At 35.8% G+C, this 16,222-nt stretch overlaps 1 protein-coding gene across 2 annotated transcripts in view; it reads right to left on the reverse strand.

Moving 5' to 3' along the window:
- Lrrc69 (leucine rich repeat containing 69) overlaps positions 1–16,222 on the reverse strand; it is a 116,070-nt gene that overhangs the window by 19,814 nt on the left and 80,034 nt on the right. For both annotated transcript variants that reach the window (XM_027953266.1, XM_071602431.1), the window contains one exon: positions 3,280–3,381. In XM_027953266.1, coding sequence (XP_027809067.1) covers positions 3,280–3,381 — 102 coding nt within the window. The remainder of the gene's footprint in view (positions 1–3,279; positions 3,382–16,222) is intronic.

The raw sequence follows: 16,222 nt of genomic DNA on the forward strand, positions 1-16,222 counted from the left end.
CAATTCTGACATCAACCTTTCTTTATATTCTTCTATTTGCTGCCAATGTGTTACTTTGGAGGAATAAATGTACACCAATAAAATATAAAGTAAAGCTATTACCTGGAAATGCAAGTATATATAAAGTAAAATACTATTTACCTGAACAATAGTACCTTTTAGAACACCTCTTAGAGATACATTCAATGCATTTTGGGGGGCAATAAACAATTTAGTAATGGCCTAAGTACAGTGTTATTAAAAATTAGTAAATCTTTTATAGGCAAATAAATTGTTCATTTTGAATGGCTTATATGTTATTATTAGAATATTTGTAAGCCAACTTATGCAGGTCAGTTATTCCTATTTCTAATTCATTATAAATTGGAATTATTTTCATGGGAATTATTTTATTTTTCCTTACATGTGATTATTTCATTTATGTTATGAAATTATACATCTATGATTTGTATTTATATAAGTATAAAAATTTTAAATGTAGAAACAAATATGAAACCTTAGAAGAAATGATAGGCTTTGTAACTATTTCAAAAACAGCTGTCATGTTGTATATGACAGGCACTAAGGAAAAATTTAAGAAGAATTCACTGTCAAATTCAAACAGATACAGAGGTTCAATCCTGGCTCTGGGATTTATAAGCTTTGCAACCCTATTTGGACAAGCCTTTAACTTCTCTGATCTTGTATCCCTCCTTTAAAAAATAAGGATTTTTCCAATGCCATCACATAGAGTTTTGAGAATTCAATCAGCTAACACTGGTAAAACAGCATAGCAGGTATAATGCAATACATTCTGGTTAATATTTTGTTATAACTTAGTTATGAACATTCAATTTTAGCTTACCTATCTCTGAGATGAAGTTTTTAAAAATTCTCTACCAAGTCATGACTATTTCAAAACTATAATTTTTTGACACCCAAAGGAGGGAGTTTAATCAGTAACATTAACCAAAAATCTAGTCAAAATGATTGTGACTTTAAGTACAAATATATAATTTATAATCAATTTAAGTCACCTTTCTAAGAAAAATTCTTGGAGATATTTTTTAAAATACCCAAATATTTCACATACTGCAAGAAAATAGTAATTGTTATGAATATAAGCATATATTTATCTTATATATTTATTACAATTTAATGCTTGTGTGCATATAAAATTAGCTCTTGTGCTTCTGGACCTTATAGTTTTGAAAATTAGAAGAACAAAATATTGCTGTGTCACCTTGAGTGTTGGCAATATTCTTGCCCTTGAAGTCTGTCTGAGAGATTGCTGCCATATTGGGTTACCTGGTCATCCAGCCTCCTTCACAAATCAGAATCTCCTCAGACCAGGACTACCCAGTCTCCATTTTCCTCACCTTCCTTCATCCAATTTCTGAGGCAATATTGCAATAGAAGTTTAGTGTTCAATTCTTTAACCTGATATCAATGTTCAAACACTATTTCTGTGACCTTGAACAGGTTATATAACCTCTCTGGGTCTGTTTCTCTATAAAAAGGGGACCATAATGGTACCTACCTTTCCAGTGTTTTTAAAGAACTGCATTATCAATTTCTGCTAAATACTTAGAACACTTAAATTCCTGCCTTGCTCACAGGAAGCTTAAATAATAAGTGTTAGCTGCTGATATTCGGAAATATTCTATACTATTCTGATGCAGGAGGAAAAATGAGTCGTAAGGAATTAAATAAATTGAAAGCTACAATTTTTCAATGATTTAGGATTGAATTTTAAAAATGAGTATTTTTCCACACAACGGTAGGAAATAATATTCTTTATAGAAATATTCTCTAGAAGGAAAATTTGAAAAGAACTAATCTGTATAAGAATCCAAATCTTTGCCCCACCAGTTTCATTCATGGAGATATGGACATGAGCTAGACATTTACTTTGAGTATGGTCATTGTTGCCTTAGACAATATAAAATATAAAAACCGAAAAGCCAAAACTTATTAATAATTCAAATAGGAGGAAGTAGTTAAAATGTTATGACATAACAGAATACCATATTTCTATCAAAAAAGATGTCAATCTCTTTTCCTGACTGGAAAAAAATTCACAATACTTTTTTTTAAGTGAAAACAACAAGTGTAATGTGTAGAGTTTGAATTCATCTTTGATTTAAAACACATCTGTATGCATAAGAAGTTTCTAGAACAACAATGTCACAGAGAAGAGTGGTTATATCTATGCACACTAGAATTCTGAGTACTTTTTATCAGTTTCTAATTTCTTTACTCATTGTAAGAATCTTCCCAAAGCAGTATATTATAACTAATTTTTAGTTTCTTCTTTGTCCATCTGTATTTTCTAGTTTTCAGTAATTAGTATGTATGACTTATACAAAAAGGGTAAAATGTATTTTAAAACAAAAATACTGAAATACTTGCTGAGGGTCACAGAACTGATCAGTGCTAGAAAGGGGTTTAATACCACAAGGTTGGTTGTTTCCTACAATAGTAAATGTGAACCCTATACAATTCCTGAAAGTCTTATGACAATCTTACATGCTCAGCTAAGACCTAAATGGATCTGGGATAAGACCAAACTCATGATACCCAAATATGGGAGGATTTGTAATCTGTAACTTGTCAATTATGAATGCAATGCTTTACTATGCTTTCCTATTTCTTTTTTTAATATCACCAATGAGGGGCTTGGTGGCACATGCCCGTAATCTCAGCAACTCAAGAAGCTGAGGCAGGAGGTTCACAAGCTCAAGGCCAGTCTCAGCAACTCAGTGAAGCCCTCCACAACTTTGCAAGACCCTGTCTCAAAAAATAAGAATGTCTGGGGATGTGACTCGGTGTTTACACCTTCCTCTCCCCTTGCCCCCAGGTTCACTTTCAAGTACAAAAAAAAATCATCTTGTTTTACTAAAGTAAACATGAGTTCTGGATCATATTCATTCAGTCAGTAGGAATGGAGACAAATGAAAAGGAGATAGAAGAGGTAAAGAACCCACTAAAACAAATCAAATGCATCTTTAGATGATACAGGAAAAAGTACTTAGAAGGCCAAAGTGAAAATAAAGTCCACTCTTTTGTTCCAACAAAATATTTCCATTTCTCTGTGTTTAGTCACTCTGGAAATCAGATAGGATTACACTGGATTTTGTAAGCAAGTCAAAAAATTATGTGTAGGATTCACATTGCCAATGGTCTTATGTTACATTAATCATCTGTTGGCTTGGCCAGAACACTTTAAAAGAAAGACCTTTTAAACTTTAAACCATGGCTTTAGTTTGAAGACTTATGGTGAATGAAGTAAACCTTCACCTGTAAACTCCAGATGTCCTCTTGTTGCACAGCAATGGCTGGCCGCTTCATGAAAAGTGGGTTTTCCTCACAGTAGAATTCCTTCAGCTTCAGATTCTGAAACTTTTAAAACAAAATAAGAACAAAATGACAGATGTTACCGCCAAAGCTGCATCTCCAATAAAATTAGACTAGAATTATTTAAGGCATTCTAAATTAATATTTTTTAAATGGGACATCTTCTAGAAGATGTCATTAGAAGTATAAGAATTTTAATGCTGGTATGAATGGGCAGGATCTTAAAGGTCCCTGGTCACATTCCCCATACTGAGTGGCTGAGAACACTTGCTGAGGTTCACAGAACTGATCAGTGCTATAAAGGGGTTTAATAACACAAATGCTGGGAACATTTTGGAAATACATGTTAGGAAACCAAGCATGATGAAAAATATTCTGAAATGCAGCATACTCCAAATTTCAAAGATTGTCTTAGCATCCATGTTTGTCCAGTGAAGAGCCCAAGAACTTATGTGGTTTTAAAAGTTAAACTTGTTCAAGGAATTACATCTCTGAGCCTGAATTCTGCAATGGAATTACATCTCTGAGCCTGAATGCTGCAATAAAATGAGGACAATAAAATGAAGATAGGACTGAACCTATCTTCGGTGTTATGCTAGTCAACAAGTACCCTGGGAGAAAGAAAGATTAAGCAAGGAAGGAAAAGAAGGAAAGAAGAGAAGAAGGCAAGAAGGAAAGAAGAAAGAAAGACCCTGAACACAGAGTTGGAAAGACATATACAAAATCTACTCTTGTGAGCCAAGGTAAGTTGGCTCTGTCACAATGCAGCATCTCATAGAATTTATGGGAGAATTAGATTTCTGCAATTTCAGCCCAGGATTAGAAAGATAGCAAGCACTCAACAAATTATAAACAATTGATTTAAAACATCATTCCAGGGCACCATGTCATTAGGTTTCAAAAGTTACAGTAAAGCTTGAACAACATAGAAAAGACTTCTAAATAAAAAAGTCAGCTCAAGGCCTCTTTAGTATCACATTTAGTCCTGGTTTCACCACGGGCATTCATTCTAACTTTCTTAATGCAGTCTCCAGTGATATCCCACTCCAGAAAACAATCTAGAGAGTTGAACCCAAAGGCAGCCATAATTAAATGCGGGTTACTAAAATTAAAAGGGATACTTCCAGCACTTAATATTATACACAACCATTTTTTCCTCCTTGTCTTAATCAGTAGCAATCCATAATTTGTACCTAAACTCACAAAGGTTAAAAAATGAGCATCTTAGATATGTAAATAGCATCAATATATGTAAACCCCATTCAAATTTGACCCCAGTTCAGAGGATACGCATTTCTCTTTACAGTCATGTTTTCTTCCTTCAGGTCCTTTCACTATTATTCCATCAAGCATAGTAAAAAGAATTCTCCAGCTTGTAATCCAATACAAATACTATCTGAAAGAAGTTACCTTAATGGAAAGAAAATCAATAACGTGTATCTTGCCACAGGTATGTTTCAATAACCTAAAGTCACACTGTTACGGGTTAGATATGAGGTGTCCCCCACAAGCTCACATGTGAGACAATGCAAGCAAGTTTAGAATTAAAATGCTTGGATTATAAAAGATTTAGCCTAATCAGTACATTAATCCTCTGATAGGGATTAACTGGGTGGTAACTGGTGTGACTGGAGGAGGTGGGTGGTTCCTTGGGGGCAGGCCTTTCGGGTTTATATTTTGTCTTTGTTGAGCATAGTATTTTCCTTCCCCCTTTCTCTCTCCTTCTCTTTCTCTCCTTCTCTCCCTCCACCTTTCCCCATTCTCTCTCTCTCTCTCTCTCTCTCTCTCTCTCTCTCTCTCTCTCTCTCTCTCTCTCCCCCTCCTTCCTCTTGAGATGTCTTTAGCTGTTTTTCTCCATCACACTCTTCCACAGATACTCGGCCTCACCTCAGGCCCTGAGGAATGGAGTTGGCTGTCTATGGACTGAGACCTCTGAAACCATTAGCCCCCAGATAAACTTTCCCTCCTCAAATTATTCTTGTCAGGTCTTTTAGCCACAGTGACAAAACAGCTGACTAAAACTCACATGGTCTCTTAATGTCCACTCTGAATATTACCAGGATGTGAATATTCACGTCCTCTCTCTTTAGAACTACTGGTTTCCCATCAGCATAGCTTCTGAAGAAAACAAAATCATTTGTTATTGTGGTCACTCCAGTAGTAAAATCAGCTACATCCTCCCCTGATAATGAAACATTAACAAGGTCTGTTCAGAGTCTCAGTGCACGCCTGTTTAAACAGCCAGTGTTATGAGTTTAGTCTCAATTGAGATGATTTTGCACACACACCCTGCAGTTTTTACAGACATTTTTGTTGTCACAACTGGTAGGGGGAGTGCTCCTGGCATCTAGTTGGTAAAGACCAAAGACCAGGGATGCTGCTAACACCCCTTGAGTACACAGGGCCCCAACAAGGTATTATCAAACCCAAAATATCAATAGTGCTGAAGTTGTGAAATTTGGTTTAAAGGCAGAAGAGCATAAAAAGACAATGACCCATCTGATTTGGAGAAGGAATTGGCAGCTCAAGGATGGATTCAAATTCAATTGAGGGTTTTCCTTTTTTTTTTTTTTTTTTAAGAAGGCTTGAGCATGGAGAAGGTAAGTGTTGTGGTTAAGATATGAGATTTCCCTCAAAAGCCCCTGTGTTAATGCAGGAATATTCGTAGGTAAAATGATTGAATTGTGAAAGCTGTGACCTAATCAGTCCATCCTAGTTTGAATGGACTGACTGGTGGTAAGTGTAGGTACGTGAGATGGCACTGGAGGAGGTAAGTAACTAGGGGTGTGCCCTGGAAGGATACATCTTTCCATCAGCCTCTACCCCTATATTTTCTTCCTGGCCACAGTGAGGTGAGCAGTACTCCTCTGTCATGCCTTTCTTCCATGATTTTGTGCCTCGCCTTTGGCCCAGAGCAATGGACTCAACAAACCATGAACTGACCCTCTGAAACTGTGACCCAAAATAAACTTTCCCTTCTCTACACTGTTCTTGTCAAGTACTTTGGTCATAGCAAATGCAAAACTGACAGTAAATGACAATATAGACAGCTTAATGTAGAAGAGAAAGAAGGAATCGCTGAAAGAGAAATGATCAGGTCAAGAACACAGACTGATATTTGAATATTAACATCTTTTAGTTATGTTCTTCTCTGTGGCCAGAGGAAAGAACGTGTAAAAGCTCCCATGGATACCTTTGAAGGAGTGGTATATTGTATGTTGAAGGAGTCCAACATGATTCTTTCTATTTTGTCTTTGAAATGGAAAGACTATCCGTCAAGTTTTTCAGCATGGTATTAGTGTGGAAAGAGTCAAAAGTGGTGAAGATCTAGAACATGCTATAGGATTCAGGAGAGGAATCTAGATAGGGTAGATAGGGATATGCAGACATTTGACACATAATTGCTGAGGAACCTACTGAATCCACACATTAGTGATGGTCCCTGTCACTTCTCCTTAGCACCCAGTATCCCAGATCCAACATTTAGAACTTGCAGAATGGGTATATCATAAAATAAGGGAATTAGCATATTACATGTTCTGAACAATAAAAGGTAGGACTATTCTTTTATGGCCCAGATTGGATAAAGAAAGAAATAACACTATAAATCACTATTAGACCAAGAAGTTAAAAAAAAAAAGTAGGCCCAAATGTTCACCATAAAAAGACTCCTAAAGCACAAGAAGTAAAATCAAGAATCAATAAATGGGATGGATTCAAACAAAAAAGCTTCAGAAAAAAAGTCAATAATGTGAACAGAGAGCCTACGGAATGGGAAGAAATCTTTACCACATATACCTCATATAGAGTATTAATCTCCAGGATATATAAAGAACTCAAAAAACTTAACACCAAAAAAACAAATAACTCAATAAATAAATGGGCTAAGGATCTGAACAGGTACATCACAGAAGAAGAAATACAATCAATCAACTAATATACACAAAGATATATGACATCTCTAGCAATTAGAGAAATGAAAATCAGAACTACTCTACAATTTCATCTCACTCCAGTAAGAATGGCAATTTTCAATAATACAAGCAACAATAAATATTAGCAAAGATGTGAAAGAAATTGGTTGCAAATTGGTGCAACCATTATGAAAAGTGATATGGAGATTCCTCAGAAAACTTGGAATGGAACTACCATTTGACCCAGCTATTCCACTCCTCAGTTTATACCTAAAGGACTTAAAATTAGCATACTATAGTGACATGACCACATCAATGTTTATAGCAGCTCAACTCAAAATAGATAAACTATGAAACCAACCTAGGTATCCTTCAACAGATGAATTGATTAAAAATGTGGTATATTTATACAAGGAATATTGCTCAGTCTTAAAGAAGAATGAAATTATGGCATTTGCCAGTAAAGGGATGGAGCTAGAGAATATCATACAAAGCCAAATAAACCAGTCCCAAAGAACTAAAATCTGAATGTGTTCTCTGTTATATGGATGTTAATTTTCAATGTTGGGGGCAGCTAGGGAAGAATAGAGTTACTTTAGATTAGGTAGAGGGGGTGAAGGGAGGGGAGGGGGTATGAGGGTAGGAAAAATAGTAGCATGAATCAGACATTATTACCCTATGTACATATAGGACAACACAACCGGTGTGATGTACAACCAAAAGAATGAGAAATTATACTCCATTTATGTATAATATGTCAAAGTCCATTCTACTGTCATACACAACTAATTAGAACAAATTTTTAAAAGTAGAGGGACATGAAATCTCAATGACCTAAGTGAAAAGACATGGCTATAAAGTAGTAAGAGAGCTTGAACATAGGAAGAACCAGTGGTCAGATTGTCATTCTGGACTTTAATTCTTCAAATTTAGATCAGGTGAAGATGATGTCAAGATCTAGACATGACTGTATATATGGTTTCAGGAAGTGAAGACTGAGGAAGCTCATTGAAATCAAGGATTCAAGGGGCTAAGAGAATATAGCTCAGTAGTAGAGCATTTGCCTGGCATACATGAGGACCCAGGCTTGATTCCCAGCACCACAGGAAAGAAGAGAGAGACAGAGGGTGGTTTAGTCAGCTTTTTTGTTGCTATGACTGAAAGATCTGATCAGCACAACTGTAGGGGAGGAAAAGTTTATTTGAGGGCTCACAATTTCAGAGGTCTTAGTCCAAAGAAGACCAGCTCCATTCCTCAGGGCTGAAGGTGAGGCAGAAGAGGGTAGCAGAGGAAAGCAGCTCACATTATGGTGATCAAGAAGCAGAGAGATAGAAACTCCAGCTCCAGACACAAAATATATATTCAAAGAAACTTGAGTTTGATATTTGTATCAATACCTTTCTGTATTAATATTCTCAGATTAATGGCTATCTTCTGGGCATCTGTAGCTAGAAGTCCCATGTGTACCTGAAATTCCAACATTTGAAAATTGAACTCATCTTTCTCCCAAATTTTGCTATTTCCTTTTCTTCATCACTCACATGAAGTTTCTCACTATGTCCAGTCAATTGACCCTTTTTAAAACTCTCAGAATTTATAGAAGACATAGAGACAAACCAACATAAATATGGTTATCTCATACTAGATAAAGGTTCCATAAACATAAAGTGGAGAAAAAATAGCCTCTTCAACAAATGGTGCTTGGAAAACTGGAAATCCATATGCAGAAAAATGAAATGATGCTATGAAAACCCCTATCTATCAACCTGCACAAAACTTAACTCAATGTGGATCAAAGACATAAGCATTAGTCTAGAGACCCTGTGCCTACTAGAGGAAAAAGTAGGCCCAAATGTCCACCATGTCAGCTTAGGAACCAAATTCCTCAACAAGACTCTTCAAACACAAGAAGTAAAATCAAGAATCAATAAATAGGATGGATGGATTCAAACTTAAAAGCTTCTTCGTGGCAAAGGAAACAAATAAGAATGTGAAGAAAGAGCCTATAGAATGGGAGAAAAATTTTGCCCTCTACACCTCAGAGCATTAATCTCCAGGATATATAAAGAACTCAAAAAACTTAACACCAAAAAAACAAATAACCCAATCAATAAATGGGGAAAGGAACTGAACAAACACATCACAGAAGAAGAAATACAATTGGGCAACAAATGCATGAAAAAAATGTTTAACATCTCTAGCAATTAGAGAACTGCAAATTAAAACTATACTGAGATTCTATCTCATTCTACTCAGAATGGCAACTATCAAGAGTACAAGCAACAATAAATGTTGGAGAGGATGTGGGGGAAAAGGCACACTGATACATTGGTAGTGGGACTGAAAATTGGTGCAAACACTCTGGAAAGTGGTATGGAGATTTCTCAGAAAACTTGGAATGGAACCACCGTTTAACCCAATTATCCCACTCGTTGGTATATACCCAAAGGAATTAAAATCAGCATACTACAGTGACATGACCACATCAATGTTTATAGTAACTCAATTCACAATAACTAAGCTATGGAACCAACCAATAGATGAATGGATAAAGAAAATGTGGTACATATACATAATGGAATTTTACTCAGCCAATCCCCCCAAAACAAAGGCTGAATGTTCCCTCTGATATGTGGATGCTAACACACAATAAGGGCACGAGGAGGGAAGAATAGAAGTTCATTGGATTAGACAAAGGGGAATAAAGGAAGGAGGATAGGAATAAGAAAGACACTAGAATGAATCAGACATAGCTTTTCTACATTCATATATTAAATACACATCCAGTGTAACTCCATATCATACTCAACCACAAAAATGGGAAGTTAAACTCCATGAATGTATGACAAAGTACGCTCTACTGTCATGTATAACTAAAAATAACAAATTAAAAAATAAAATTAAAAAACACATTTTTTAAAAAAGAATCAAATTTTAATAAACACTGAAAAATAGATAAATCAGCTCTATACTGTAAACAAAAACCCTTTCAGAATCTATCCTTTATTCCCATCCCCCATTCCACCCACATCTGCACCATCACTGAACAGTTTCATTTTACCCTTTTCCCCAGCCCTTCCCCACCTTTATTGAGGATTTCCTATTAAGTAAGTGACCGCAGTAGTACTCTGGGTTCAGAGCAAACTCTGCTCCCTACGCAGTCCTTTAAAATGAAAATATGGTCTAATGTAACCTATCTTAAAGAATTTAATGGCTCCCTTTTGTCCACTATCTCTTTGACCTCATCTTCTAGGCTCTTTCCAGCATCCAACCTGGTACCCATACTGAGGTATTTAGAGATCTCACAACAGGTCTGTGTCTTATGACACAATTATTTCTTATGCTGTACCCTTTTTAACTCACTCCAAACCTGGATCTTCTCCTTAGAACTAAACTACCATCCCTCCCGCCTTCACCAAATGTCTCTGTCTCCTTATTGATCCCTGTGTATAAATTAATCACATTTCCTATAAACTGCTGAGATATTCGTTGTTGGAAAGTCTGTCTTCATTTAACAAGCTTTGGTGACTTTAAGAATTAAGTCTTAAGTGACTAGATCATGTCAGTACCAAGTACAGAACTGAAGTCCAATAAATAATTGATATATAAATTAACATCTTCTCAGAAAATCCTGCAACAGACACCTCTCCCTGGGGACTCAAAATTTGCAAAGGCTTTCTTCTCTAGACTTGGTAAATTAACATGACTGTTCCCCTAGGTCACAGGAACTATATACACAACCCAGTACACTTCAGACTAACCTAAAATCATGGAGCAGGCCAAAAGAGAGAGAGTTTAGAAAAAGCTTTTTATTGCAAACAGTGGAGGAAGAGGCTGAGATTTCACAGGGACTCAAAAATAAAACTGATAAGTTATATCAAATTACTACACACTCTTCAAACCATTTCAAAGCTCACAGAGTTACCCTTTAGTGAGAATTGGGATTTCTAAATAGGCTGAGGGTTGAGTTGCGAGGAGAATAAGATTTAAGTGCAGGGAGTATGGCATCCAAAGAATAGATTTAATTAAGAATTCTAAAAAAAAAAAAGAGCATATGGATAAAATATGTATGTCCAATGGGAAATTAAAGATGCTGCATGATAAACTTGCTATCTAATCAGAATCGTGGGATGATTATGTTGATGACATCATTTGAACATAAGAAAGCCCAAAACTCTGCATTTGGAACCCCTGTCTCACACACCCTGCATGAGTAGGAGAGAAAATAGGCAGAAAGTGAGTGAGAGATATAATCTTTCAGTATTGGCCAGATACGTGTCCCAAGAGAGATCCTTAGAAGGAGTTGCAGAGAGGAGGCTCAGAGCCAAGACTGAGAGGAAAGAGATAACTGGACTCCTGGGCTGTGAAAACACACACACACACACACACACTTTCCCAGTTCTTGTTAGGAATCAGCAGCGGAAGATCCCCAAGCCCTAGGCCTGCCCTGCCTTCAACATCCTGGGCATTGAAGTTAAAGGAACAAGTCTCCAGCATCTGTTTTGAGCCTCTCAACTTACACATCAGTGTAGAAAGAACAGAACTAAAAGGGTTTATTTGTATCATCTCATAGTCCTCAGCCTATACCTGCTTCAGACCCCACTTCTGCCCTTGAACTACCAGAGAATTAATATCCTGAAGAGGCTTCTGCTTCCACTCTGTCCTGTACATGCCTCCCAACAGTGTCATCTCTTTAAAGTCAGATCACATCACTCTCCTGTTCAAAATCATCCAAGGTTTCTCATTTCACTCAAAACAGAATGCAAATTCCTCACCCTGGTTTCACGACTCTGTTATATTTGGACCCTGCACTATCTTTTTGACCTCATCTCTTAACATTTGCTCTCTCACTTTTCCTATTTCTCCCTCTCTGCTCAGGTAAGACTGGCTTTCTTCCTAAGCATTGTCTACTTTGGGGCCTTTCCATTATCCTCTTCTTGGAACACTTTGGACTCAGATTTGTCCAAAAATTCAGAATATAATGTATTGGTTTGCAAGAAGTGCTTTATGACTCCAAAACTCAATAACCAGATGCGGTTTCATTGCTCTATAAAAGCAACAGGAAGGGCTTCTCATATGTGCCATAAGATATGTATCTTAACCAAGGAAAATTTATCAAACACAGAGTAGCCCCCCAAAAAAATAACAATTACAAGAATTTAAAGGAACATCCTTTTTGCCTGTCAAGATGCAAAGAATGAAAATGAGAACACCCACTACACTGTTGCAAACAAAATTAGGGAAATTTATTTGGAAACAAATTGGTAATGTCATTAAAGCCCCTTCTGAATGTTATTCTTACTCTTTGAGTAATTCTAGGAATTTATCCAAAAGAAATATTGGAAATGGGAACAAATATTTCAGCATAAAATGTATCTCTCAGAGTTGTTTAATATTTTTAAAGCCTTTTTCTATATTAACAATTTTATGCTACATGATGTTATGTGCCTGAATCCTGGAGTTCTCTGCCTTTCACTCCACATACCTTGAAAACAATCCTGGGTCATCCCTGTCTTCTTCAGCTTTTCTGCCTTTGCACCCAACTACACAAGTGCTGTTTGCAGAGTCACCCCTCAGGGCAGACGGACTCACCATAAATTCATGGTCACCAACTTCCAGTGTGCTTTCAATGGTCACTGGTAATTCTAACCTACATTAGACAGGCTACAACCTGTCTCCTCACAACACTTTTTTTGCCAACTCACGATTCTTTACCCAACCATGAAGTAGTCTTCCCAGAGACTAGTGAACTCTATTTACATTTTATCTTCTTTCCTGGGGGGCAATGTTATCTATGGCAATGACTTTGGTTCTACACCCTATAGCCAACTGTGTAATTAAATTCTTCGTTTAGGTGTCTTAAATACACACCAAAATCACTGGGTGCAAGATTAAATTCATAATCTACCTTCCTAGTTTTGGTCTTTTCTAGTGATTTCTATCTCAGCCCATAGAAAGCTTACTAACCCATCATCATTTCGAATTTATCTCTGAAATATCCATTGAATCTGCTCAGGTGTTTCCACCTCTATTGCCTCAATTTGGACCAAATTACCATCCTTTCTTACTTGGCTTCAGCAAAAAATCTATCCAGAATTCCATCCACATGCCCTTTGGCCTCCACAATGCACAGGGAAAGAACTTTACAAAATTCGAATCTGATTATGTCACCCCTTATCTAAAACAGTGAGATTTCCATGAACCTTAAAATAAGGATCAAAAATCCTTAACACACTCTACCCTCCTTTGCCCCAGTCCCCTCCCATCCTATCTCTGAATTCCTGTTGGCCCTGACATCCATGTGTGTTCCCACCCTCGTGTTTTCCACGAGTTCACTCTATACAGAGTGATCACCTAATTGATGGTTACTTATTCTTTAGGTCTCAGTCTGAAGAATAATCGCCTCCTCTAGGAAGACTTCCCCAAGCTGTTTAGTCAGGCTCCTATCATCTATCACAGACCTACATGTCCCTTTCTTTGAATATATTGATTTCAGTTTGTAAATACACATTCACGAAGTCAATTGCTTGTCTAATATCTATTTCCCTGCCTATATGGCTTTGAGGGGGTGGAGATAACCTTGCTGTTTCCTTACCATTATATCCCCAATGCCCAGTGCAGGGTTTAGTACATGTTATATAAATGTATGGACTTAGGAAAATGGATTTGGGAGTCAAATTGCCTTTTTTGAATTCCAGATCTACACTGACTAGCTGTGAGAACTTGAGCCGTATTACCAAATGTCTTCAAATAAAATGGGAACAATAATGATAGCTTATTCATAGGATTAATATGATTTTTAAAGGACATAATCTCTGTTAAGACTTAGAACAATGCCTCTGAGAGAATAAATAATTAATACTGGTCATTATCATATCAGATAGTCAACAAGTAATTTTAACCAATTAATAATTTAAACATCTATTATTTAGTATACATTTTATTATAATAGCTTTAGTAAATATTTAGATTAGATATCATCCACTTAAAATTTATTCAAAATTAAAAAGCTAATAAAATTAATTTGTGACAAAAAATTTCATGATATAATATTCAGCAAGGTAAGCAATATGCAAAATTGCTCTAAAAAGATAACTTTTAAAAGATATCTCAAAAATATTAACATGAAGCATAGAAGTACTGAAATATTAATAATTGTCATTAAAGTGAGGACTTTTTATGCACTTTCACATTTTCCTATATTTTCCAAATTTTTCTGTAGAAAACTACTTTATACCCAAAGAAACAATAGACGATCCTTTCTTCATTTAAATCTTGAAAAAAAAAATTGGCTTCCTAATGTGACATAAAAAATTACCTGTCAATTTCCTAATTGTCTTTTAATTTTTTCACATTTTGTGGAAAAAAAATAATTTTTTTCTATTCTTATTTAAAACAAAATCTCCATTTTGGGTCACCACTGACTTTCTTTAAAGTCTTACTCTGCCTATTACAACCTAATTACATCCCTTGAACATCTTTTTTTTTAAAAAAAAAAAAAGATGTTTTTAGTAGTTGATGGACCTTTATATATTTATTTATATGTGGTGCTGAGAATCGAATCCAGTGCCTCACACATACTAGGCAAGCGCTCTACCACTGAGCCACAACTCCAGCCCCCTTATTTTAAATAGTATTCCTTTCTCATGAGGACCATTACTACCAACTTAGCATTTAGCTGGTTCATTCACCTGATTCTTTCTCCTATTGATGTTCCCAAGTTATGCCTCCATTTACTCTTTGTATTATCTGAATTCTGCAATGCCTCTCTTCACACTGAACTGATAAAATCTTGCCAGTTTATTTTTATGAGTTTTGACTCTTTAACCTCTAAATAATGTCTTGGTCATACTTTATATCATACTTTTTCTTTGTGTAATTGTGCTGACCTACAAAACTAAAGCAATATATCCATCTTATCACTTAGTTCACAGGAACATTATGTCAGCTCCACATACGATTGTATCCCGGATATCTAAACATGACACAACAATATAATAAAATTGCTCTATATCTGTATTTTATAAAAGTAAATGACCTCAGTAGTTTTCTTTACCCCCTAAGTAATTCCTGGGGGAGTAAGGCAATGCCATTTCGATCCTGCCTTGCCTTGGTTTCATTACACATTGACATTCCTTTTCTCTTATATAAATCTGTTTATAATTTGACAAGCAATAATTATAGTGGTACAATTGTTCTGTCTCTCATAACTATTTTATTTCTGAATACTTCATACAAAGAACTTATGGCAATTCTTAGGTTTTTTCAGATATTCACATTAAAAATCATAAACTGCTCTTCTCTTAAATCTTAATTCATTCTGTTCAGCATTGATACCTTAATCACTACAACGTCTAAAATATTCATATTTTAACCATTTTACAACAAAGACTTCAAAAATATCCTTTTGCACACTCCCAATGAACTTGTTCATTTGTAACTGGTCAATAAATTTGTTCTACAGACATTTTTTGTTGTTGTTTTTATATACAGAGGACAGTAGAATGTATTTTGACATACACTCATGAAGTATAACTTATTTTAAGTAGGATCCCATTCTTGTGGTTGTACATGATGTGGAGTTTCACAGGTGGTATATTCATATATGAACATAGGAAAGTTATGTCTGATTCATTCTACTGTATTTCCTAGTCCCATCTCCCCTCCCTTCATTCCTTTTTGTCTAATGCAATGAACTTCTATTCTTCCTTTCCTGCCCCCTTAGTGTATGTTAGCATCTGCATATTACAGAGAACATTCAGACTTTGTTTGGGGGGATTGGCTTATTTTACCTAGCATGATAGTTTCCAGATCCATCCATTTACCAGCAAAATTCATAAAGTCATTCTGTTTTATGGTCGAGTAATATTCCATTGTGTATATATAACACATTTTCTTTATCCATTCATTTGTTGAAGGGTACTTAAGTTGGTTCCATAGTTTAGTTATTGTGAATTGAACTGCTATAAACA

The sequence above is a fragment of the Marmota flaviventris genome, chromosome 15 (assembly GCF_047511675.1).
Source record: "Marmota flaviventris isolate mMarFla1 chromosome 15, mMarFla1.hap1, whole genome shotgun sequence".
Taxonomy (NCBI): domain Eukaryota; kingdom Metazoa; phylum Chordata; class Mammalia; order Rodentia; family Sciuridae; genus Marmota; species Marmota flaviventris.